The sequence below is a fragment of the Gopherus evgoodei genome, chromosome 1 (genome assembly GCF_007399415.2).
Source record: "Gopherus evgoodei ecotype Sinaloan lineage chromosome 1, rGopEvg1_v1.p, whole genome shotgun sequence".
In the NCBI taxonomy this organism is placed as follows: Eukaryota; Metazoa; Chordata; order Testudines; family Testudinidae; genus Gopherus; species Gopherus evgoodei.
The window spans coordinates 248,264,921-248,290,864 of record NC_044322.1 but is presented as its reverse complement, the minus strand read 5'-3'; the positions used below and the strand labels follow the sequence as shown (position 1 = coordinate 248,290,864).

Genomic DNA, 25,944 nt, shown 5'->3' with positions numbered 1-25,944 from the left:
TAATATTTTAACAGTGCCACCTGTAGTGTAACCAGGGGTCTTGGCAGTCCAATTTGTAGTGCTAAAGGGCCATTAGCATGTGGGTTTAATTTGAAACATGATTGTGAACCGCTATTGCCAATCACAACACACTTTAAAAGTGATCTTGTTCATCGTGAAATATAGTTCAACGTGATGAACTTCAAATAAACAAATGAATTTAAAACTGGGTAAAGTTAGCCCTTGAAACAGTTCCAATAAGTAAGGGATCCAAATACTGTAGCAATTTTTTTTTAAAATCCCATTCTTCATACGTACTGCATTGTTTCCTAAAAAAACCAGAGAGAGCTGGCACAGGTGTGAGGTGAAGAGCTCTCTGAGATCCCCTAGAATGCCTATTTTTCCTACTTTTCATCATCCCCTCCTTCGAAGGTCCTGTTACTGCAGCAAACTTCTAACTTAGCCAAATGTCTCTCCCTCTCATAAGTACTCATAGACTCTAAGACTGGAAGGGACCTCGAGAGGTCATCGAGTCCAGTCCCCTGCCCTCATGGCAGGACCAAATACTGTCTAGACCATCCCTAATAGACATTTATCTAAACTACTCTTAAGTATCTCCAGAGATGGAGATTCCACAACTTCCCTAGGCAATCTATTCCAGTGTTTAACTACCCTGACAGCTAGGAACTTTTTCCTAATGTCCAACCTAAATCTCCCTTGCTGCAGTTTAAGCCCATTGCTTCTTATTCTATCAGTGGAGGCTAAGATGAACAAGTTTTCTCCCTCCTCCTGATGACACCCTTTTAGATACCTGAAAACTGCTAGCATGTCCCCTCTCAGTCTTCTCTTTTCCAAACTAAACAAACCTAATTCCTTCAGCCTTCCTTCATAGATCATGTTCTCAAGACCTTTAATCATTCTTGTTGCTCTTCTCTGGACCCTCTCCAATTTCTCCACATCTGTCTTGAAATGCGGTGCCCAGAACTGGACACAATACTCCAGTTGAGGCCTAACCAGCGCAGAGTAAAGCGGAAGAATGACTTCTCGTGTCTTGTTTACAACACACCTGTTAATGCATCCCAGAATCACGTTTGCTTTTTTTGCAACAGTATCACACTGTTGACTCATATTAAGCTTGTGGTCTACTATGAGCCCTAGATCTCTTTCTGCCATACTTCTTCCTAGACAGTCTCTTCTCATTCTGTATTTGTGAAACTGATTGTTCCTTCCTGATACTGATATGGTCCCCATGATCCTAGTATCTGAGTGACTCACAATCTGTAAAATATTTATCCTCCCAACACCCCGGATGGTAGAGGAGTACTATTAGCCTCAGGTTTCAGAAGAGAGCCCGAGGCACAGAGATGTTACGTGACTTGCTTGAAATTCTGCAGTAGAGAAAGGACTTGAACCCAGGTCCTGCCAAGTCCTAGAGTAATACCTAACCACTTAACCATCATTCCACGCATTATAGGCACTGGTTTTTTTCCTGAAATACTTCCTTCTGGCATCACTGGTGCAACTCTACTGATGGTGGGAACAGTGGGAACTCATGAAGAAAAGTTCCAGGTGGCTGCCACTGTGGACTATCCAATGCCTTTTAATATTTGACCTTGGCTATTGGGGTACGGTTTCTTTAAATATGATGGTTTAATATTCAAGGGTTTTCTTGTGGGAAAAGTCTAGGTCTTCCGAGTGGTGTGATGGAGATTCATGGTCGCGTTGTTTATATAGCAGCAGCACTATTTCTCTTTTCTTGCCCTACGAAAAATATTAAAACAAAAACAAACAAAAAACCCCTAAGCATTACATCTGAAAAGATCTTACCCAGTAGCAATGTTCAAACATTTAAAAACAGCACAAGCAATTTTCTAAGAGGAGAGTCACTATTCAGAATTTATATTTTTACTTGGTCGTCAAGCAATTTGTACCTTAGAACCATATTTGTATAAGCAGAAAACTAGCACTGTTAACATAACTCTGTAGCATTCTGAGAATACTTTGAAATTTGTAAGATCCATGCAATGTACATTTCTGCCTCTGGTGTACCTGCATTGATAATGCAATTTCTACAGCAGATTTCCATATTTTAAGTTTAGAATATGTGTGTGTGTATTTTTTGCGTATTACAAAAACACTGATTTGTAATATTTGTTCACAGGTGGAATTTAAAAGTAAACAGACCCGTTTCCTGAAATTTTCCCTCCCAACATAACAAATTTATACTTTGAAATGTTAAGCAAGCTTCATTTAAAAAAAATAAATAAATAAAAATAAGGATGATATTTGCCTTTCCCTTGAAGGACACCTTTGTTGCTTCCTTTCACTATCCATTTTCCTTCACAAAGTTCAAGTAATGATGCAAAATTAGTATCTACGGTGCAAACAAGCTATAAAGAATACCATCTGCTATTCTGTAACTCATGTTCTACGCAATGGAAAAATCTAAAGCTTTGTGAGTGCCCAGTTCCCGCTAGCTGGTGTCAAAAGCAAATAAACAGCAGATTAAGATCATGTCAATAACTAATTCCACTAAATCACTAATTCTGTTTTTTAACTGCTTAAATCAAGAGACTTAACCATTGCCAGAGTGAGAACTGCCACTGATTAAAAGCTATGTGATCAGAACTACCGTTTTATATAAGAGAAATAGGACACACACACACACACACACACACACACTCTAAGAAGCCTATTCATCACCACAGCAACGTCTCAAACAAAGGTGGAAGCCAATTCATGGAGTCATGTTCTTCAAAGGAAAGAGCATGAAGGGTGCTTTCCGCCTATATCTGTGGGGGTGGGGGGGTTGTGTATTTGTTTTTGTTATTAAGTAATTTTATTCCATTCACTGATTGTATTTTGATCAACACTGTGCATGAGGCCAGAGCAGTGGATAGACACAATGTTATGAATTAAAAATATATAAAAATACTTTGTGTGAATTCAATTATAAAATACTGACATTGCCCTGAACTGGCTAATTTCTCTCTTTATCAGAGTAGGGTAACACCATATGTATGTTGACACTATCTTTTTTAAAAAGAGATATTTCATAGCAGTTCCTCCCCGCACACACACACACACACACACATATATATATAAAATAATTAATTAAGAGAAGCACTAGCAAGCAAAAATCAAATCTGCATATAGTTACCCTGTGCAGAGGACACTGAATAGGAAAGAATCTGTCCCCAACAGTGAACATTTTAATGGTGGGAATTTAGATAGAAAACAATTTTCTTTTGGGTGGGGAAAGGGCACCCTTATATACCACTTGCCCACTTTCCCCTTCTCCATTCACTTCACTACATAGGAGCGTCATGATTTTGTATACGTTATAAAAACCTGCCTGAGACAGTAAAATAATTCTGAATTTGTTCTCTGATTGGTACACGTCTCAGATTCCTATTCACTCTCCACCATATAAAAAGAAAGTTACTTGGGTCACGTGAGGGAAGACACTGATTTCTGATACATGATGCCTTCCCTTAAACCTCCAAACTATAGAAGAAGAAAGAAGAAGAAGAAAAAACAAACAAAACCCCCACAATCAAACTGTCAAAACACTACTAAAAGAGTGGCTCTCACTCATGACTTCAGTCCTGAGCTTGCAGAGTGGGGCGCACACATACAAGCAGCCACTCTGCATGCCCTGTGTCTGTTCAGCACCAATCCCAAAATCTCCATTCTGAACTTGGCAACACCGCAAGCTGCTATTTCAGTGTGAAAACACCATCCTTCCCTTCTGGCTTTAAAGTTGGAGTAGATGGACTTTGGGTTTCAAAATACCCAAACACACAGCTTCAAAAATGAAAAGAAATGGCTCAAGAGACTTTTATTTTGAGGGAGGATTAGGCTGACAAGGTCCCTTAAATAATGGTGGGCAAAGTTAAAGATATAATTATGAATTAAAATGATTAAAGCAAGGTATCTATTCCTATAACAGAAAAAGATGGGTCAAATCCTGCCATGAGGAGACCTGCTAGAGATCCCCTTGCACAGCCAATGATTCTACAGTTTTAGACAAAACTTAGAGAAACAAGAGAAATCTTTGTTCAATTCACTGCTAAACTAATATTTTCTTTTGTTTGAAAATTATTCAGCCATCACTGACCATTAACCACTAATAGATTTTTAACAGCTTGTGATACCTATAACCTTTTTTCTCTCAAGTTGAAGAGCATCTGCCATACAATCCAGCAGCATTTCGGGTGAAGTGAAAGGGGCTAAAGACCTTTTAAGGAGGGTAGTCTAAGAGTATTCTTACCCTGTGCCAATTTTTGGAAAATACATGCCATTCAAAGCAGTTTGGTTTGTAAGTTCAAATGCTCACATGGAATGATCCAAAATCTGATCTCAAATACACCACTATAAATCTAAAGTACTTCTATTTACTTTGGGCTTGTCTACATCACAAAGTTGCAGCGCTGGTGAGGGGGTTACAGCGCTGCAACTTAGGAGGTGTACACATCTGCAGGGCATCACCAGCGCTGCAACTCCCTGTTTGCAGCGCTGGCCGTACTCCCGTTTTGTCTCGGGTGTAGAGGATCCAGCGCTGGTGATCCAGCGCTGGTAATCAAGTGTAGACACTTACCAGCGCTTTTCTTGACCTCCCTGGAATAAGCAGGTATCCCAGCATACCTGAGGAAGCCTCTGGTAATCAAGCTGGTCTCCTTCCCCGGTTTGCTCTCGCGTTCCCCGAACCTCCGTGCAAGCAGGTCTCCTTCCCTGCGGTTTGCAGGGTGGTTCGGGGAACGCGAGAGCAAACTGGGGAAGGAGACCAGCTTCGCCGCGGTTTGCTCTCGCGTTCCCCGAACCACCCTGCAAACCGCAGGGAAGGAGACCTGCTTGTTCGGGGAACGCGAGAGCAAACTGCGGCGAAGCTGGTCTCCTTCCCCAGTTTGCTCTCGCGTTCCCCGAACCTCCGTGCAAGCAGGTCTCCTTCCCTGCGGTTTGCAGGGGGGTTCGGGGAACGCGAGAGCAAACCGCGGCGAAGCTGGTCTCCTTCCCCGGTTTGCTCTCGCGTTCCCCGAACCCCCCTTGAAGCCGCCCAACAGCGCTGCAGTATGGCCACATCTAACACCACTTGCAGCGCTGGTTGCTGTAAGTGTGGCCACTCTGCAGCGCTGGCCCTATACAGCTGTATTAGTACAGCTGTAACAACCAGCGCTGCAAAATTTTAGATGTAGACATACCCTTGGATTCGCCTTGGATTTACTCCTATCTAACAAAGAGGAATTTTACCAAATGGATCTACTGATTAGGGCAGGGAATTTGGAATTCAGAAGTGCTGATTCTACTTCTACCTCTGCCATTGATTCATCACATAGGTTAACTGATGTTAACCAACATAAGTTGGTTAAGGATGTTTGTACCTCTCATTACTTGGCTCTATAATAGGTGTAAAACCAACCTTCCCCACAAGTGGTGCTGATGCTCAATTAATACTTACCTCCTTTGTAAAGCACTTTGAGATCTACTGAAGAAAAACACTATGTAAGAAGTAGGTATTAATACTTTTAAAGTGTTTTGGATGACAGCTACAATACAAGTGCAAAGTATTAAGCAAATGATAGAGGTGGATTTTGCATCTGAAAACAGTGAAAGATGAAACTTGGAATCCAAAAGGTACCTAAGAAAAGTGAGTGAAGAAAAAAATAAATAGTAGGATATGAGGCAAAAAATAGTACACAAGTAAGTCTTCAGTTGCATGTCATTCTCAATGTACTGTACACTAAACAAAATTATTTTCATGGGTTTATCAGAATTTTTGTAATAATATAATGTGTGTGTTAGTAAGGTGCAGTGATATTAGTGACTCATGAGCACTGAGTTTATTGTATCCAAGTAGAGGCATTCATAATCAAGGTGATTTGCAATACATGAGTATTGCACATGATCAAGTGAAAGTTATTATTGTACATTCAAACAAAAAGTTACCTGGTCCCTGCTGTATTTTGTTTTCAAAGGTTTATAGCCATTATGTAAACAAAGAGGCTTTCTGATTTCTTAACATCAATATTTCGTATTGCCACTACTTCTTTGCATTCACTAGTTAAGGCTCACAACTTGTGTAACAAATAGTGGATGCAGATATCAAGGTCATCAGTGGGTCCTGAATTTGTGACCTTCAAAACCAAGGCACAACTGTCTTCCCACTTGAACTACAGGAGACCTATTTTACTTGTAAATAAGCAACAGGCTTTCATAAGCTCTGTGAAAGGCCAGCAAAGGAAAACATGCTGAATGCACAAACTACTCTTCCAAATAGTATATGCTGGCTATTGATGGTTCATTCTCAAACTGTATCTAGTGGGGTCCTGCACAGGTTCATCTTGAACAATGGAATGCAGAATATGCTTATAACATTTGCAGAGAATATGAACCTGGGAGAGGTTACTCACACTTTACAGGACAGGATTAGCATTCAAAATGTCCTTGCAAGCTGAAGAATTGGTCTGAAATCAACAAGATGAAATTCAATAAAAAGACCAGTGCAAAGTACTCTGTTTAGGAAAGATAAATTGAACATACATCTACAAAATGGGGAATAACTGGCTAGGTGGTAGTACTGCAGAAAAAGATCTGGGAGTTATAATGGATCACAAATTGAATAGGAGCCAACAGTGTGATGCAGTTATGGAAAAAAACTAACATTCTAGGATGTTTTAACAAGGGTGACCTATGTAAGATATGGGAGGTAACAATACTGCTCTATGCAGCACAGGTGAAGACTCAACTGGAGTATTGTATCAAATTCAGGGTGCCACACTTCCATCTGTCCATAACCTTATTAAATGGAGTCCAGAGGAGAGCAACAAAAAGGATAAAAGATTTTGAAAAACTGACCTATAAAAGGTTAAAAACTAGGTATGTTTAGTTTTGAGACTGCTGTGGGGAGGGATCTAACCTGTTAACAGCCTTCAAATAGGTTAATGGCTGTTACAAAGAGGACATTGATCAATTATTCTCCACATCCACTTAGGATAGGGTGAGAAGTAATTGGCTTAATCTGCAGCAAGGGAGATTTAGATTAGATATTAGGGGAAAAATGTCGAACTATAAAGATAGTTGAGACTGGAACAGGCTTGCAAGGGAGGTGGCGGAATTCCTGTCATTGGAGGTTTGTAAGAACAAGTTGGACAAACAAACATCGGTCAGGAATGGCCTAGTTATACTAGGTCCTGCCCCAGCACAGGGAGCTCAACTAGATGACCTCTTGAGGTCCCTTCCAGCCCTACATTCCTGGGATTTACTGGTCCTAAAAGCATTTGTACTGGTCTATTTAAAAAGCATATTCAGCCCAGAGATCACAAGATATCAGCCCTTAAAAAAACCCAAAGACACATTGCTCTGATTACTATCTTGTTCTTCCCCCCCCCCCCCATCCACTCATACTTCAATTGTGACAATTGTAGCACCTTTTCTTTCCCCCATTAGCTCTTAGATTGAGAGTATGTTACATCATTTGACCACTGGAGTTCTGAGCTCTCAGATTGTATAAAGCAATTGTTTCTACCTCAAGCGATTCCAAAGATAGCAGCTGCTAGGTCAGAGTTGATGTGGAAAAAGTACTCATGATGGTCATGAGAATTGTGTGATTTTTAAGGGCAGGTATCTTGTGACTTGCCAGGAATACAATGAATGCTTTACATCAATGTGAAATCTAGTATTCTAAGCTTTCTGTACAGTTAAGACCCCAATCTTGCAATCTGATCTGCAGAGGACCACCCAGGAAATGGGGTGGAGCGGCACTGACTTCAATGGAACAACCAACAGAAAGCTCTGCCCACCCTGATTAGGTTGTAGGGATAGGGCTCTAGAATGGCTACTGGTATTTAAAGACATATTGAATATTAAAAACACACTGATTGACTTTTGCAAGTTGTCAACCAAACAACCTCTCCGGTAAAAATTCCTTTGTGAACACAAATCGTGACAGCAAATGGTTAGCTGGCAAGACAGCACTTTAAACAGAGAAGAGTAGCAAACTGCATGGGCAGCACTCCACACATTCACTTGCATGGAACTGCAACGTCATCAGCTTCAGAAAGGAACAGATTGCTGCAGTTTTACCACATATGTCACAGATGGGAGAAACCTGATAGAGTCCATCTAGAAACAAGTGCAAGGTCTTTGCCTCAGAGGAGGAGACATTAGATATTAAACGGATAACAGATGCCACACCTGGAGGGTCACTTTCATGCTGTTTTTTTCTTACAAAGCATCTTCAAAAGGAGACTTGAGATTAAATTTGTGTGTATAGACAGACACACACACACGAGTCCCTTAAAAAAAATAAATAATATCAGTGAAAAACATTTTCCTGGCAGTTACATAAAAGGCTTTGGAGAGTTTACTTTTATATTCAGAGAGAGAGAGAAGAGAAGAGACCTGGCACTTTTAATCATCCTCAATTTGACAGCAGCCAGTTAGTGGTTCTGTTATCGGAGCCCCACAGCTTGTATTCTCAGACTAAAGCCCTCTAATATTAAAAAGGCAAATTCTTGCTGTTTAGTGCAATGTACCAACCACTGTAGCTCTATCTTTTCTTTCAAGTTTGGCTTCCCAAGGGACTGATTTATTTTAAAAGGGGCGGGGGGGGGAGAACTACACACAAAAGACAGTCAGGATTTCCTAGGATTAACTGGTAGCCTGGACAACTCCTTCCCTTTTAAACTAATCAGTCACTTTTCTGGTAAAAGCAGGGAGTCCACAACCCTTCAACCCTTGGCATTTAATGCTTGTTTAAAGGTTTCAGCCTTCATAAAAACAAGAGGCCACACTCAAACGTAACTCACCAGTGACTAATTAAGCAACTCCCATGTCCCTGTGTTCAAAACTTCGGTTTGATTAGACATACTATTAGGCACAGATTCACCATTTCTGCCACTGCTTGATTCAGCTCAAAGGGCTGCTGTTTCTAGCCCAGAAGTACTGGAAGGTGGTTGCCCAAAAAGATGACTTAGTGGAGAGTAGAAAGGCCATAAAGAGAAGATTCAGCTTCACAATTACAGTACATATTCTAACGTTACTGTTCAGTAGATCCAATTAATTCTTCAGCTGGATTTACTCTACAAAGAGGTGTAATGTACTTTACAATTCATTTTTTTGCTTTGCACAAAACTGGATTTAAACCTGACAAAGATCTGATTCTGCAAGCCTTTCTGGAGCCCAATTGACTTTGGTGGGGCTCTCTTTGCAGAATCAGGGCCTCAGTACTATCCAGTAGTTATAACAGCTATTGTTATGACTGCGAAAGTATCCATTCTAATCCGTTCCTTCATATGATCACAACCTTCCCACATATTTCCCTTTTGGTCCGAGATATTCCATTGTTTAGTGCCTGCTCAAAGATGATTTTGCAAAGTGTGGAAGTGTAAAATTAGAACACACAGTTCCTTCACTTAATGCAATGAGTTGTTGTACACATAAATGATGGCAACATTTGTGCTTCTGCCAATAATTTTGTGAGTAACTTGGAGCTGTTCTCTGCTCCCTCCATATAGTCTTCTATAGTACACTGTGTGTGGGCCCCTGGATGCAATTGCTTGTAGTAAAGAGTGCACAAGGAAAAAAAAAAAAAAGGAAAATGAAAAAGAAAAAGAAAAAAAGAAAAACAGCCATTTCACCTCTTCATTCCCTATGAAAAATGAATGGTGTCAGGTTAGCTGCTGCCACATTCGCTCTGCTCTCCATTCTACAATTTCTGTAGGCAGATGGTGAGGCAAAAGGCCAGACAGAGGCATTGTATGACTAGACATAGAACTGTGCACACTACCGCTTATGCCGTCAAAACTTACATCATTCATGGGTGTATTTTTTCACATCCTGGAGCGACATACATTTTGCCAATATAAGAGGTAGTGTAGACACAGCCCAAGTCACCTGACCTAAAGCATTAAGACACTGAAAATAAAAGGTAAACTGAGGAAGGGGGAGAGGGAGCAAATGTGAAGGACAGCTGGAACTTCCTTTGGCATTACTTGGTATTCCAAATAATGCACCAATTTTTCCCAGACACTTTCCTCAGGATGATTCTCCTTCCCCAAATCAGGTATTCAAAACATCAAAGAAGTTTAGCCTGTTCCCCAGACATTCCTCTCTGCTCACTTTCCACATGTCACCTCCACTATTTCATTCTACATTGGTTGAAGGCTGGACCCTATAGGAACTTATGAGTCCATCAGTTATTACAAGTCTTGTCATGTTCGTTGCTGCATTCCCTCTTCCCATTTTTTAAATTTGCCCTAGGTTCCTTGACCTTGGGATTATTTTCAGTAAAAAACAACCAATTTTTAGTCTTCATAAGAGAGGTTCCATTTCCTCTCCCCCACCCTCGCTGGTGGGTTCCCAAAGGCAAGTTTTCAATTCACTTATTTAAAAACAAATAGGAATCATAACCAAATTGCAGATAGGCTCAGCAGAACCACAAACAGCACAGAAATATTCAGGAGGAAGAATTGACCAATCTAGCGTTGAGTCTATTTAAATCCTGCCTTTAGGGAGCTATATGTTAAAATATTATCAGAGTAAGATGATTCATTACTACTGTTACAGTTCAAGGCAACTGCACCTGTATTCCCCCTCTATGGTCCAGCAAGGACACTCACTCTAGGCTCCTGAGCCGTCATTTCTCTTGGACGAAGAAGATCCAAGTCTCTCTCTCTTAAGAGCAACATATTTCCAGGCTGAAAAGTTCCCTGCCTATGCTGTGAATTCCCTAAAAGATAGACTGCCTAGGAAGGCTGCTTCACTCCTCTTCTCCAAGATGGTAAACAATAGCATTGCCAGAGTTAAGTTACCACACAGCCCTTTCTAAGCAAGCACGTTTATTCTTAACATAAAAGCATTAAAAAGAAAATGTTTTAAAAAACAACAAAAGAATCTACACACATGCTAATAAGTTTACCAGAGATCTACCCTCACTCTAACAAGGGCTCTGCATGGTGATTAGTCCTTTACACCCCACACAAGGTTTTTTACTAGTTTTACTTTCATCACAGCTTCAGCTCAGAACCAGCATTCAAGTCTTATGGGGACTTAGCGGGCCAAAGATCTTCCAGTCATTCTCCAAACATAGGGGCCTCCCAGGACTAGAGGTCCTGTCTGTCGGCTGGGTCAGAAAAATGGCCCCGAGTCCGTTTTATCTATGGCTATTAACCAAAAATCCTTCCTTTGTTTGTTGGTGCCTGGAGAATCCACTATCAACCAGTAGATGCAAGCCTCTCTTCAGGCGGTGCTAGTTCTCCAGAGGGGTTACAACCTGCATGAACTTGCCTAACCACCTCGGATTGCTCTTAGTTTCTAGAGAGCTGAGATCTCCCTCCCTCATGGAACTACACGTCCTCCCTCAACAGTATATTAACATTTGCATTTGAATACAACAAACTCGTAAAATACTTAAACTTAACACGATAAGGTTTAATGTAGTTCAACACCGTTTGTTCAGGATATTGTCGTACCTGTCACCACCACCCCCAAGCATCATCCACAATCTCTTTTAGGAGTAAGTTTCATAGGGTTGAAGAAGCAGCAGCAGACAGGTGACTAGTGACTTACTAAAAATGAGACTCATGCTCAAGCAAAGCATGATTCCATTTATTTGGGCAGTTGGGACTTAGGGTACGTCTATACTACCCGCCCGATCGGTGAGTTGTTTTCAATGCATCGGGCATTGATTTATCGAGTCTCGTCTGGACGTGATAAATCGATCGGCTAATCAACACCTGTACTCCACCTCGGCAGGAGAAGCAAGCGGAGTCGACGGGGGAGCTGCGGCAGTCGACTCGCCGCCGTCAGGACTGCCAGGTAAGTTGAACTAAGATACTTTCCTGAAGTTGTGTATCTTAGTTCAAATCCCCCTGCTAGTGTAGCTCAGGCCTCAGTGAGGCAGTGTTGCCTAGTGGCTAGAGCACTGGACCGGGACTCAGGAGACCTGAGTTCTGTTGCTGCTGGGAGACCTTGGGCTAGTCACTTCACCTATCTGTGTGCCTCAGTTTTTTTAATTTGTAAAATGGGGATGACACTGACCCTCTTTTGTAAAGTACTTTGACACCTACTAATGAAAAGTCCTGTATAAAAGCTAAGTACTTACACTAAAATTTTGGGCTTCAACTAGCAAGAAAGCGGGAAAAGAGATGGATCAAAAGACATCACTGTGGGCTTAATTTAGCACCATTTAAATCAATGTGAGTTTTGCCACTACCTTCAAATGGACCAAGACCTAGCCCTATACAAGCAACATGCCAAACACCACAGACAGCAATCTTAAGGTAACCCTTACGTCCTGCTCACTCCTAAACAAAAAGGCAAGTCACTTGTGGATGAGGTGAATCTTGGGCAAAGTGAGGGACAAAGCCAAAAACATGAAATCATAGAGTAGCCTATGTGTACAAGGGTTAAGCCACAGAGCCCACACTTGACTGCCTAAAATAAACCACAGTGCCAAAAGAATTCATTTTGCTGTTTCCTCTCCAGCTGTAATTGATGATCTCAGTAGCTTCCTACACGGAAATCACAATTAGCTTAAGTTCAGTGAAGACTAAGGCAGAAATTAAGGAATTTTTAATGGAAGAAAATGTCACATATTAGTATCCTCACTCTCACAAAATGTTTTGCACTGATAGTCGTGATGGATTTTTGGCTTTTGCATTAAGAGGCCAACAAAAAAGCAAAAGGCAGAAGAAATATAGATTTCATCACTTGGTGTAGGAGCTCTTACTCACTAACACAATTTCACTGTTTACAGCCCTGGACATGGAAGCAATTAATGAATAAATGACTGTGCAAACAAAACACCAGATAGTGTTTGTAGGGGAGTGAAGTCGTGGGTGGTTCAGATTGGATTTTGAATCAAGAAAGAAAAAAGATTTGCTAGAGAGATAGAACTGGCACAAAGATAAACCCTTAGAGCTACTAGGATTTAAATTGGAGGAAGAAGAAAGTTGTTTTTATTTTTATAAAAACACATTCTCACAAATCATTCTGTCATTGTAATAAGCATGTCCCCTTTCATCTGACTTCAAAGTGTCTAAGGCAGAGATTCATTCATATTCTGCATGTATCTGTTTCTATCACACTCTGGCAACTATACTTCCTGCATACAGGAATTCATTCCTCAAAGTGCGGAATTCCCTCAACCCCCATTGTAAAAATGGCTCAATCCTGCTCTGGCTGAAGTTGAGGACATTCAAATAATCAGTCCCAGAGTTGCTATAAAATACCATTCAAGACTCTAATTGGCGGATAGGAATACATTATCAGAAAAGCACTAGAGACTTCTTCCTATTTGGTTAGCTGAAAGTCACACAGCACATGCTTCATTCCCCACACTTATCAGTAGTTCCAGAAGCTAATGCTAAATTCCTCACACCTGGGGGTTAGCCAATATGAGTAGATGAAATACATTTTTCCCATTATTCCTTATGGCAGCGAATTCCAACTCCTCAGTTTAAGATTACCACGCACAAAAATGAAAACAGAAGTTGTGAAGCTGATCAAAAAGCTTGCTACAAAACAAGGACAGATTAAGGAAGAATCACCACTGTTAATATCTTCCATTTGCACCGCTTTTTCATACCCATTCACCCCAACACAGTATGCAAGTCATCCATACGGGAATCAGTTGTTCTATGCCACTGAAGTACAAAGTCACAGCTATTTCACACTATACAACAAATCCTCATCACCCAGTTCTTGCACAGAACTTTTTGTCAGTAGATCTCAAAACACTTCACAAAAGGTGATCTTAGAGTGATATTTATGCAACTGAAACTACAGGGGGATTTATGTAGACAACAGGTAATTATTCAAGCCAGAATTTATCCAGGGAACTTGTGATAACACTTACTCTTGCAAAAAAAAGTCCAAGAGATATTTTAAACAAGCTACCTCCAAAGAGCACAGAATACCCATGGCCATGCTGTCTGTATGGATTCTGTTAAAAGGGGCAAGAATGGCTTCTAATTAATTCCTCAATATCACTTCCGGAAACAACCTGGGTTTGCCTTGGCTCAGCTCTCATCCAAATACTGACCAGGCCTTGCCATCCTTATATTGTAAGACATGACATCCTACCATATTGGCATGGCCATGTCCTGAAAAATTATCCACTCATCTATGGTGAATAGGAAACGTCGCCATCTGAGCTTATCCGGTGCCCTTGCTGTGGTGTCAAATTGACAAGAATCCGGTCTTTTTCACTGATGTCTGCCCATATAGTTCTAAGCAATAACTGGCTAGTTTCTTACACATTTCAGTCTACTGCTACTCTTGAAAAACCTGTGTAGTGATCAAGAAAGCAAAGATCAGCAGCAGTGTGTGTGGTTGAAGGGGGGAGGGATATAGCTCAGTGGTTTGAGCATTCGCCTGCTAAACCCAAGGTTGTGAGTTTAATCCTTGAGGGGGCCATTTGGGGAATGGGGGTAAAAATCTGGGGATTGGTCCTGCTTTGAGCAAGGGGTTGGACTAGATGACCTCCTAAGGTCCCTTCCAACCCTGATATTCTATGATTACACCTCAGAGCTATTCATATTTATTCTTTTTGCATGCAGAAGGCCAGAAAGGACAATTAGACCATCTAGTCTGACTTCCTGTATATCAAAGACCATTAAATTTCACCAAGATACCCCTGTATTTATCCCAATAATGTATATTTGGCTAAAGCATACAGCTTCCATTCTTGATTTGAAGACATCACCAGATAGAGAATCTACCACTTCCTTTTGTCATTTGTTCCAATGGTTAAATAACCATCACTGTTAAAAACTGTGCTTAATGAGAATCTGCCAGGCTTCACCTTCCAGCCATTATTTCTTGTTAGGCCTTTCTCAAGTAGATTAGACAAGAGGTCAGACTAGGTGGGTCTCCACTTCTTGAACTGAATGACTAGGTCTGCTAGCAGTAGTGGACTGAAAATTCTGTGTGACCTATTCACTAGAGGGGGACATGATGACAGAGGAGACTAGCATGGGTTACACAATAATAGAAAATATAACCAATTACTTCAAATATATTTCTGTGCTTACTGCTACACTATTTATATTTGATACATCTAAAAGTTTTTTTGTGCAACCCTCCTCCTCCACCCCCCCCCATTATGGGAGAAAGTTTTTAAAAGTTTCACAGAATAGGCCCATTCTACTACATTACACAATGCAACCTAATCTCCAGAAATACTATAAATGAGGGTTTTCCCAACTGGTATCTGCAACCATATTTGCCATAACGTATCAATATCCTATTGCGCCACCTCTTACAACTTATATTATTTCATCATTAACCATGTACATTTTATAATCATTTTCCTGGACAGATGGTCTTGCAGGAAAATTACACACTCTCTCTCTAAAGAGACACGATCATCATGCAGGTGGGTGGGGGGAGGAAGAGATGCTTTAGGGATCCTACAAAGGTTTGACAGCCTTCTTTTAAAGTGAAACATTCAACTTAAGTTGACTCTTGTAAAATCAGGGTTTATAAAAAAAACTTAAGACCAATAGAAATGTTGGTCTCAAAAAATCACTAAGGGGTAAAGAACACACAGTATAAGAACTTTCAGGAAGTGAAAGAAAGACATAGAAACCATCGCACAGAATGTCTCAGGTGAAGGTGATGTCAACAGTATGCAGAAAGATTATATTCTACAAAAGTATCATTTTAAAGTGTTGCTGCTGCTTTCACATTGCAAAAAAGTTACTTTCTTCTGGTCATTTAGTATCACCAGGAACTAGGGAAGGAAATTATGGGTTTTTTTCTTTCAAAGTCAATGAAAGAAAAGTGATAGGGCAATTCAAGGTGCATTGTCAACCTCGCTTTTATGCTGAAGCGTAAATTTTATGTTACTAACAACTCAATAGCTTAAGACTGATTTTTAAAGAGCTTATTTATCACTATTTCCTTACTTATTTTTCCCATATCTCCCAGCATGAACATGAAGTCGGTTTCACTTTCCAGTTCTCAACATTCCCATAGAATACCAGGGTTGGAAAGGACCTCAGGAGGTCAGCTAGTCCAAGCCCCTGCTCAAAGCAGGACCTATCTCCAGACAGATTTTCACCTCAGTTCCCTAAATGGCCCCTCAACAATTGAACTCACAACCCTGGGTTTATCAGGTCAATGTTCAAACCACTGAACTATCCTCCCTCCCCATGTTTGTGTTTCAATTAGAGACACTGCAGGGAGAAGGTTTATTTACTTCATGATTTTTTTTTAAAGTTTGTTATAAAAAATGATTTGTGAAACATTTCGGTTGGGTCTCAAGTTTTATAAATCTTGTTTTACAAGAAGGCAGTCAAACCTTTGTAGGTTCCCTAAAGCACACCCTCTTCCCCATCTCACACACATACCCACCCACCCACCCTTACCAGGACCGGCACTAGGGGTTTTAGCGCCCTAGGCGGACGGCAATTTTGCCGCCCCGCGCGTTGGTCCCGCGGCTCTGGTGGAGCTGCTGCAGTCGTAGCTGCAGGAGGTCCACCGGAGCCACGCGCAGCCGACCATCCGCAGCCACGACTGAGGCAGCTCCACCAGACCAGCGGACCCTCCAGAGGTACGACTGCAGTAGGTCCACCGGAGCTGCCTGCCGCCCCCTCTGGAAATGCTGCCCCCCCAATAATCCTGGCGCCCTAGGCAAATGAAATGAATGAAAACACCGGCCCTGACTCCTACTACTTACATGGTGATCATGTCCTTTTAGAGAGAGATTGTGTAATTTTCCTGCAAGACCATCTGTCCACGAAAATCATTATAAAATGTACATGCTTAATGAAATACAGGTTGTAAGAAGTGGCACAATAAGATATTGATACATCCTGAAGATAATACCCACATAATTTCCACCTGCATAAATCCTCTACACAGTCACACGAGATGAGATAAAAAGGTTGTAGCCATCTTAATAATCCTATTTCTCTCCGAGTTCTTTGGGAAGTACTGATGGATTTAAAAGCAGGTTTCCATGTGAAGGGCTCTGTGCAAGACTGAAGGAGGGTATGTATGATGGGGGGTAACTGTGACTGTGTTGAGAGGTGTCTCCTCAATTCATTCTTTAAGGAAGGTTTCCCTGGCACTGCTGTCACTCTCAGGCACACCAGCAGCAGCAGTGCTGAAAGAGTCCTTCAGATGGCAATGCCTTGGCGAACAGAAGCAATAGAATTCTATCCTCCAAGAAACCCCCTCTATCTCATGCCCCTGGTCCCCCAGCCTCAATTACCCTCCAATATCTTCTGCACAGCCCAGACACCACCCTCCTCCCCCCACATACACACACAAATGCAACTCCCTTTTCTAACAAATAGTTCACAAGAGTGGCCGCTAGCCTATGTCGAACAGCAGCACCGTCACTCTCCTTGCTGTAGAGTGCTCCCACTTCTATAAATGTGCCTGTTCACCAGGAGAAAAAGCAGGTGTTGCACTTCAGCTCTTCAGGAGTGGAGCAGATGAACAGATGAGCACAGAGACAGCAAAAACACAACAGTCATCCTTTTGTTTCTTTTTAATCATCATCAGTGGGAGTTTAGAAAGAGTCAGGCTGCATTTCAGCTGTGAACACCTACAGAAACTAAGATTTCTCTCAATAGCATAGAAGTAGCATGTTGAAAACTGACGAATATTAACGTACTGTAATCCTAGCCTGATTATCAACACTGAAAAGATGTTTCAGCCAGTCTTCCCACTGCACCCTGGGAAGTTCTCTGGTCACAGTTGCTGTTCAGATATTGCCTTCCAGAAAATGATGAAAGCTATTTAAAACCAACTGCTGCTCATTATTGTTACAAAACATTTAAATAGTGCAGCACATTTACATCTGTCATGGTATAATTCCCCACTCTGAACCTTAGTGTCCAAAAGATGGGGTACCAGCATGAATTCCTCTAAGCTTAATTACCAGCTTAGAACCTGTAGTGCTGCCACCAACCAGGAATTACAGTGCCTGGTACTCTCTGGTTCCCCAAAAACCTTGCCCGGGGAACCCCAAGACCCAGATCCTCTCGATCTTAACACAAGGAAATTAAACCCTTTCCCCCACCGTTGCCTCTCCCAGGCTTCCCCTCCCTGGATTACCCTGGAAAATCACTGTGATTCAAACTCCTTGAATCTTAAAACAGAGAGGAAAATCCACCTTTCCCCCTCCTTCTCTCTCCTCCTCCCAGACTCTTCCTGAGAGAGAAAGTAATCCTAACACAGAGAAATTAGCCTCTCTCTCGCCCTTCCCTCCTTTCTCCCCACCAATTCCCTAGTGAATCCAGACCCAGTCCCCTGGGGTCTCACCAGAATAAAAAAACAATCAGGTTCTTAAACAAGAAAAGCTTTTTAATTAAAGAAGAAAAAAAACAGTAAAAATTATCTTTGTAGATTTAAGATGGAATATGTTACAGGGTCTTTCAGCTATAGACACTGGGAATACCCTCCCAGCCTAAGTATACAAGTACAAATTAAAATCCTTTCAGCAAAATGCACATTTGAACTCCTCCCAGCCAAATACACATTTGCAAATAAAGAAAACAAACATAAGCCTAACTAGCTTTATCTACCTACTCTACTACCTACTCACTATTCTGAACTTATAAGAGCCTATATTGGAGAGATTGGAGAGAAACCTGGTTGCACATCTGATCCCTCTGAGCCCCCAGAGCGAACAACCACCAAGAACTAACAGCACACACAAAAACTTCCCTCCCTCAAGATTTGAAAGTATCCTGTCCTCTGATTGGTCCTCTGGTCAGGTGACAGCCAGGCTCACTGTTCTTGTTAACCCTTTCCAGGGAAAAGAGATATGAAGCACTTTTGTTCTATTAACTCTTACTTATCTGTTTATGACATCATAATTCACAAAAATTAAAAAATGTCTTGTTTCACTGTTTAAAACAGAAACCATACAAAGGCAACGCTTTAGGAGAATAAGGATCTGGAAATTACTAATAAGGAAAAGGGAAAAAAGGGATCAATTGCTTAAAAAGGTGGTCTTGGAAAAGAAATGTGGAGAGGCAAGCCACTAGATAGATGAGGAAAGGGAAACTATTAGGGCTGTCGATTAATCAGAGTTAACCCACGCAATTAAACAAAAAATCTTGATCATGATTAAAAAATTTATCACACTTTTAATCGTGCTAGTAAACAACAGAATACCAACTGAAATTTAATAAATATTTTGGATGTTTTTCTACATTTTCAAATATATTGATTTCAATTACAACACATAATGCAAAGTCTACAGTGCTTGCTTTATATTATTTTTATTACAAATATTTGCACTGTAAAAATGAATAGTATTTTTTCATTCACCCCATATAAGTACTGAAGTGCAATCTTTGTCATGAAAGTGCAATTTACAAATGCAGATTTTTTAGATAACTGCACTCAACAAACAAAACAATGTGAAACTTTAGAACCTACAAGCCCACTCAGTCCTACTTCTTGTTCAACCAATCGCTAAGACAAACAAGTTTGTTTACATTTATGGTAGATAATGCTGCCAGGTTCTTATTTACAATGTAACCTGAAAGTGAGAACAGGCGTTTTTATGTCAATTTATAACCGGCTTTGCAAGGTATGTGTGTGCCAGATATGCTAAACATTCATATGCCCCTTCATGCTTTGACCACCATTCCAGAGGACATGCTTCCATGCTGATCAATGCTTGTTAAAACAAAAATAATGCATTAATTTAATTTGTGACTGAACTCCTGGGGGAGAATTGTATGTCTCCTGCTCTGTTTTATCCGCATTCTGCCACATATTTTGTGTTATAGCAGTCTCGGATGATAATCCAGCACATGTTCATTTTAAGAACACTGACTGCAGATTTGCCAAAACTCAAAGAAGGTACCAATGTGAGATTTCTAAAGATGCTACAGCACTCAATATAAGAATCTGAAATACCAAGATGTAAGAATCTGAAATGCCTTCTAAAATCTGAGAGGGATGAGGTGTGGAGCATGCTTTCAGAAGTTTTAAAAGAGCAACACTCCGATGCAGGAACTACAGAACTGAACCACCAAAAAAAGAAAAATCAACCTTCTGCTGGTGGCATCTTAGTCAGATGATGAAAATGAACATGTGTCGGTCCGCTCTGCTTTGGATCGTTACCGAGCAGAACCCATCATCGACATGGATGCAAGTCCTCTGGAAGAGTAGTTGAAGTACGAAGGGACATATGAGTCTTTAGCACATCTGACACGTAAACATCTTGTGATGCCGACTACAACGATGCTATGCAAACGTCTGTTGTCACTTTCAGGTGATAGTGTAAACAAGAAGCAGGCAGCATTATCTCCTGCAAATGTAAACAAACTTGTTTGTCTAAGCAATTGGCTGAACAAGAAGTAGGACTGAGTGGACTTGTAGGCTCTAAAGTTTTACATTAACTACACAAAACCAAAACATTTTTGTACATAATTCTGCATTTATCAGTTCAACTTTCATGATGAAGAGATTTCACTACAGTACTTGTATTTTTTTAATTTATTTAATACAATTCCTTTTGTCTTTTACTGTGCAAATACTTGTAATCAAAAATAATAATATAAAGTGAATACTGTACACTTTGTATTCTGTGTGGTAATTGAATCAATATATTTGAAAATGTAGAAAACATCCAAAAATATTTAAATAAATGGTATCCTATTATTCTTTAACAGTGCGATTAACCGTTTGATTAATTGCAATTTTTTAAAATTGCTTGACAGCCCCAGAAACTATTTCAGGCACGAGATGAATTACTGCAGACTATAAATTTAAACTGCATAAGTATCTGTGCTTAATAGTTTTGATCATGCCCTAGTTTGCTAACCACAACGCAAAGTTATTTGGCTACAGTGCTTAATCCTTGGAAGTCATGCGGATACAGGGATGATCTGGTTGAACACAACCACTGCACCACTGTTGAGGCAGGTCATGAACTTTTACTCTACATCAAAGTAAAGAAAAACAGAGGTTGGCCTGCCCTTGAAAATGGACTTCTTCAGGTACAAATTCCTGGGCTGGAATAATGGGGTAGAAATTAAGCATTAACTCCACTTTCCTATACAGGAACTCCTCACTTAAAAAGTCCTCCCAGTTCATGTTGTTTCAATGTTAAATTGCTGATCAATTAGGGAACATGCTCATTTAAAGTTGTGAAATGCTTCCTTCTAACATGTTTGGCAGCCACCTATTTTGTCCACTGCTTGCAGGAAGAGCAGCTCCTTGCAGCTAGCCGGTGGGGGCTTGGAACCAGGGTGGACCAGCAGCCCTCTCACCCCCACCAGCTTCCCATTCCCTTAAGTTCCCTGTGCAGTAGCTGTCTCTCCCCCCACTGCCATGTGCTGCTCCTGCCCTCTGCCTTGGAGCTGCTCCTAGAAACTCCTGCTTGCTGTATGGGGGGTGGGGGGGGAAGAAGGGGGCTAATGTCAGGGTGTCTCCCCCTCCTTCCTGCTCCTGCACCCCACTTACCCCATCTTCCACAAAGCAGAGGGGACACACGTAGCTGCAGTCTCAGGTCTCAGCAAGCTGATTTAATTAACAAGGCAGTGGACTTTAGCCTGAGGTCAGTACTTAAAAGGACAAATGCGCATTTTTCTCTCTCATACACAGGGTGTGTGTCTGTCTCTCTCTGTCTGCCCTCCCTCCTTTCCTGCTACCTTTTAGAGTGAGAGAGTTAACCCTTGAGGGCTCAGTCAATTGCTAGTTCATCATTTAGCAGTAAGGCATTCCCTGGGAAATATCCCACCCTCTGATTCCTCCACCTCAACCAAGCTTCACAATCATCATCACTGTATACCAGTATTAAATTGTTTGTTTAAAACTTGTAGTGTGTGTATGTATATAGTCTTTTGTCTGGTGAAAAAAATTTCCCTGGAACCTAACACCCTCATTTACATTCATTCTTATGAAGAAATTGGATTTGTTTAGCATTGTTTTGCTTAAAGTAGCATTTTTCAGGAACATAACTACAACATTAAGAGAGAAGTTACTGTATTTGAGGGCAAGTATCAGAGGGGTAGTAGTGTTTGTTGTTTTTTACAGATGCAGACTAAGAGTCCAGTGGCACCTTAAAGGCTAACAGATGTATTGGAGCATAAGCTTTTGTGCGTGAATGCCCACTTTGTCAGACACATGCTCCAATACATCTGTCAGACTTTAAGGTGCCACAGGACTCTTTGTTGCTTTGTATTTGGGGGGGAGGGGGGATTCCTAGCACATCATGGACACCACAATAATAGAAATTTTAAGTATATGTTATTGTTGCTACAAACTAACTTGTAGTCTCAGTAATTTAATCTTAGTAGCTGAAGAGTAGGTATTTTTATAGTGACATAATCAAAAAGATAATTCTAAACTGTATCAATACTTCTTTCATGAAATATTTATTTAAAGCAGAACGAGAAAGTGCTACATGACCTGTGAAATATCTAAATCTTTTATTAAACTCGTATATCAATTTTGTTTCTCTGTTTTAGCCACTCAACCACATCAATTCCTATTGTTTATGTTCAACAATAAAGCAGTCGCTTTTATTCAGTAGTTAAAAATGTGTTCCAAAGAATCTTGTACAACGACATTATAAAATTATATGAACTTCAGTATCCAGATTTTCAGGTTATCTTCAGACTTTTTTAAAGAATATTTCCTATCTTTGCTCATAAAAGTATCCTGGATTAGAATAATTTAAATTGATCATGGATGAGATAGACTACATCTAAGCAAAATAGCTCCCTAGAGTATGTTTTCCAGAACCTTGTCAATTCTAATGAAGGTCAATGCAACAGAGTTTCCGCTCTCAATCTAGGCAATCTGTTGTGTAACCCAATAGCTTCACTCACTTAAGAAAATCTGTGGCATAGTACTCAATGTATGATGCATCATGGATATTACAGTACCTCATCAACTTGCATGGTTGCCGTACTGTTGTAGCTGTGTTGGTCCCAGGATACTAGAGACAAATCATCATCATCAGTTTGACCCATGTTATTAATGGGTTAGCAGAATTGAAAACATCCTAAAGTTTTGTTGTAGGTTAATATTGCTGCAGCAGGAGAAAAGGTATGTGTTATGTAGGTCATCTCAATGTAGTTGTGTGCCCCTTAGCAACAGGGGCATAATGGATCATCTCTTTCCTTTAAACCATTAAGTCAGGCAAGGCAAACTGCAATGTTTAATATGACATTCACATATTGACCATATAAAACCATACAGATGAAAAAGATTACAAAACCAAAATTCCCTTCCTCTAGAACAGAGGTCCTCAACCCACAGCCTGCAGGCTGCTTGCAGCCCAATCAGCACACAGCTGCTGCCCATGTGACATCCTCAGGCCCATACAAGTAGTATATACATCACACGGATGCAGCCCACATAAAACACAGAGAGCTTTATATGTAGCCCATAATGGTAAACAAGTTGAGAACCACTGCTCTATAGTGAAGGATTTCTTAACGAAAGTTGTCATTGTGCTGATATTTGCCAGCAGGAGCATCAGTCTGATGTAGAGCATGACTCTGAATGCTGCCTCTCTTTGAATGCATTGAGAGTCGTAGGGTGAGATTTCCTGCTCCCCCACCTCAGATATGAGCAAGCAAGACTAAAAGAATTGTCAGATTCAATAAGACCAGTGGTCTATCTGGTCCAATATCCTGTATTTGATAAAGGCTAGAGGATTCCAAAAAATGCTGCAAGAAGCCCTATTGCTGACAATTATGAAATAACATGTCCAAAGGAAGTTTCTTCCTAGCCCCTTCCCCTCCATTGGCTAGTGGTTGGCTTATGTGCTCATACATTAAGGTCCATTCTTAAAAGAAAAATCCTAACGTACCTATAGATGTTGTTACTATCCATATAAATGCATAATCCTTTTGTAAATCCTATTAAGTACTTGGTTTCAATGATATCTTGTACCAAGGATTTCCGCAAGTTAATTATGTGGAGTATTAAAATAAGAAATTTCCTTCATATCAGTTTTAAGTATGCTACATTGCAACTTCACTGGACATCCCATTGTCCCTGTATTACAAGCTAGGATGAGGAAAGCATACCCAAATTCACCTTGATATTATTCATTATTTTGTATACTTCTGCCACGTCTCCTCCTAGGCTGCTGCTCTCTAAGGCCCTGTTTCTGCAATGAGCCACATGTGGGTACAGAAATTCACCTACATGCACTTCATTGCAGGATTAGGGTCTATATTAAACAGTCTATTCTATATTGGTAGTTATACTGTGCTCATCACCATAGTATCTGAGAGCCTTCCAGTAGTGCATTAGCCAGTGTGACTATACAGGTCATCATTGAGAATGCTCAGGAAATTTGAATTCTAAATGCTTGTGAATCAAATGCTTTGCTTGTTGCACTTTATAAAATCTCGCTGTCTGAGCTGTACTTAAAAAAAGCAGCACCTCACCCATTAACAAATTATGAGCATTATTTTAGCTTCACAAACAAATTCAATGCTATTTTTATAGCTGAAGTCACAAAAATTCTCTTTATTTGCACTTTTTTTAACCAGTACCTTTAGATACTCAAAGAAAATATGGTTAAGAATTCAGCTCATCATGGCCTGATGGGTTCTATGCCAAATTTCAGCCTGGAGCAAAAATAAAGGGCCAAGTTATAAAACTAAAATTAGTAGATTGTAATGGACACCATGACAACGTGAGTACCACCAAATGCATCTTCTGTAGGTGCACATACTTCAAGTAAAATTCAAGAACAGATTTTTGAACCGTTCAGAACAAGGTTGGTTCAAACCGTCAGTTACAGAACCTACCAAGCACTCCTTCCTGCTGTGAAGGGAATCCAGGCCTGTGCGCTCTGGATTCCCAAAAGTGCATGTTAAACTTCTAGAGACTCAGCAGGCAGTAGCACTAGTTCCTTTCTTGGCTTCTCTGGCACATTTCCTGGGCACTGATTTGCAGTCTATTGCTCCTTCTCAGAAATGGGCCTCTTCAGCCCACTTGCCCTAGGCCCCAAGACCAGCAGTGACCCTTCTCCCCGCCCCAAGATACCCCAGTTACTGAAGCACACCCCCTCCCAGAATTCTACCCCTGAAAGGTGTGAAGTTTAACAGTTTACCTCTCTCAGGGGCATGCAGCAGTGATGACACAGTCAACACACACACCCTTTGCACAGTCTAACATCTTTATGCTCTTTTATTACTTAATTAGGTTAAGCACGTGAGAGTACAGATCACACAGAACAACAAACACTCAATACATGTCCCTGCCTCTGTCTCCTCATCACTCCAAGAAATTCTTTGGCCTGGGGTCAGAGTCTCTTGCGGCAACACTGGATTCAGGAAAGAGGGCAGGTCCTCCTGCTACATGCTGGGTGATATCTCCCTCATGGAGCCCCTCATTCAGTTTCTGTGACCTTGTCTCCTCTTACTCTAGGCTTCCTTTTCCTATCTGGCCCCCAGCCCTGTTCCTGTGTGCTGCTTTATTTTAAAAGCCTCCTGGTCACCTGGACTCTTTTGTTCTCTTCCTGGCCACTTTCCATTGCTCCTATCTTCTCCCATCCCTTCAGAGGAATCAGCTAAACTAATTTTTCTAATGACACAGCTGCTTTTTTTTTTTTTAGCATAACTTTTTCTGAGGTTTAAGTGCCAATGTTTACCTTAAGTATTTCCCATTGTACCTCTCTGGGGTGTAAATGCCACAGGACCTCTCAGCCGTGGTGGATTCACATACATATAGGCACTTGTGACACAGGAGATTTGCATAATACAATTTCACAATATGAGAATTCATAAGCTGTACCAAGATGGCCCGAATTCGTCACACTAACCTGATACGCCCTGCAAAGTCATTAGCTTGCATCCAGTATACAACCCCTCTGCACCTCAACAGCCGCAAACTCTTGTGTTATACCAGCTGGATGGGAAAGGTCTACTTCATGAAGTTTGCAGGGAGAATAGTCAACGTGTCCCAAACTGGTTTATTTGTTGGGGGAGGAAATGAAGTTTTCTGTGAACAGGAGAGAGA

At 40.8% G+C, this 25,944-nt stretch overlaps 1 protein-coding gene across 10 annotated transcripts in view; it reads right to left on the bottom strand.

Moving 5' to 3' along the window:
* Window positions 1-25,944, bottom strand: part of EPS8 (epidermal growth factor receptor pathway substrate 8) — a 227,864-nt gene that overhangs the window by 171,344 nt on the left and 30,576 nt on the right. For 5 of the 10 annotated variants that reach the window (XM_030542160.1, XM_030542186.1, XM_030542196.1 and 2 more), the window contains exon 2: window positions 25,748-25,926. The exons of 4 other annotated variants lie outside the window; for them this stretch is intronic. Coding sequence is in view for 1 of the 6 variants with exons in the window: in XM_030542186.1 (XP_030398046.1) it covers window positions 25,748-25,769 (22 nt within the window). In the remaining 5 variants the exon portion in view is untranslated. Of the gene's footprint in view, window positions 1-6,389; window positions 6,410-25,747; window positions 25,927-25,944 lie in introns of those variants that run through there. One more of the 10 variants, XM_030542254.1, reaches the window with a different exon arrangement.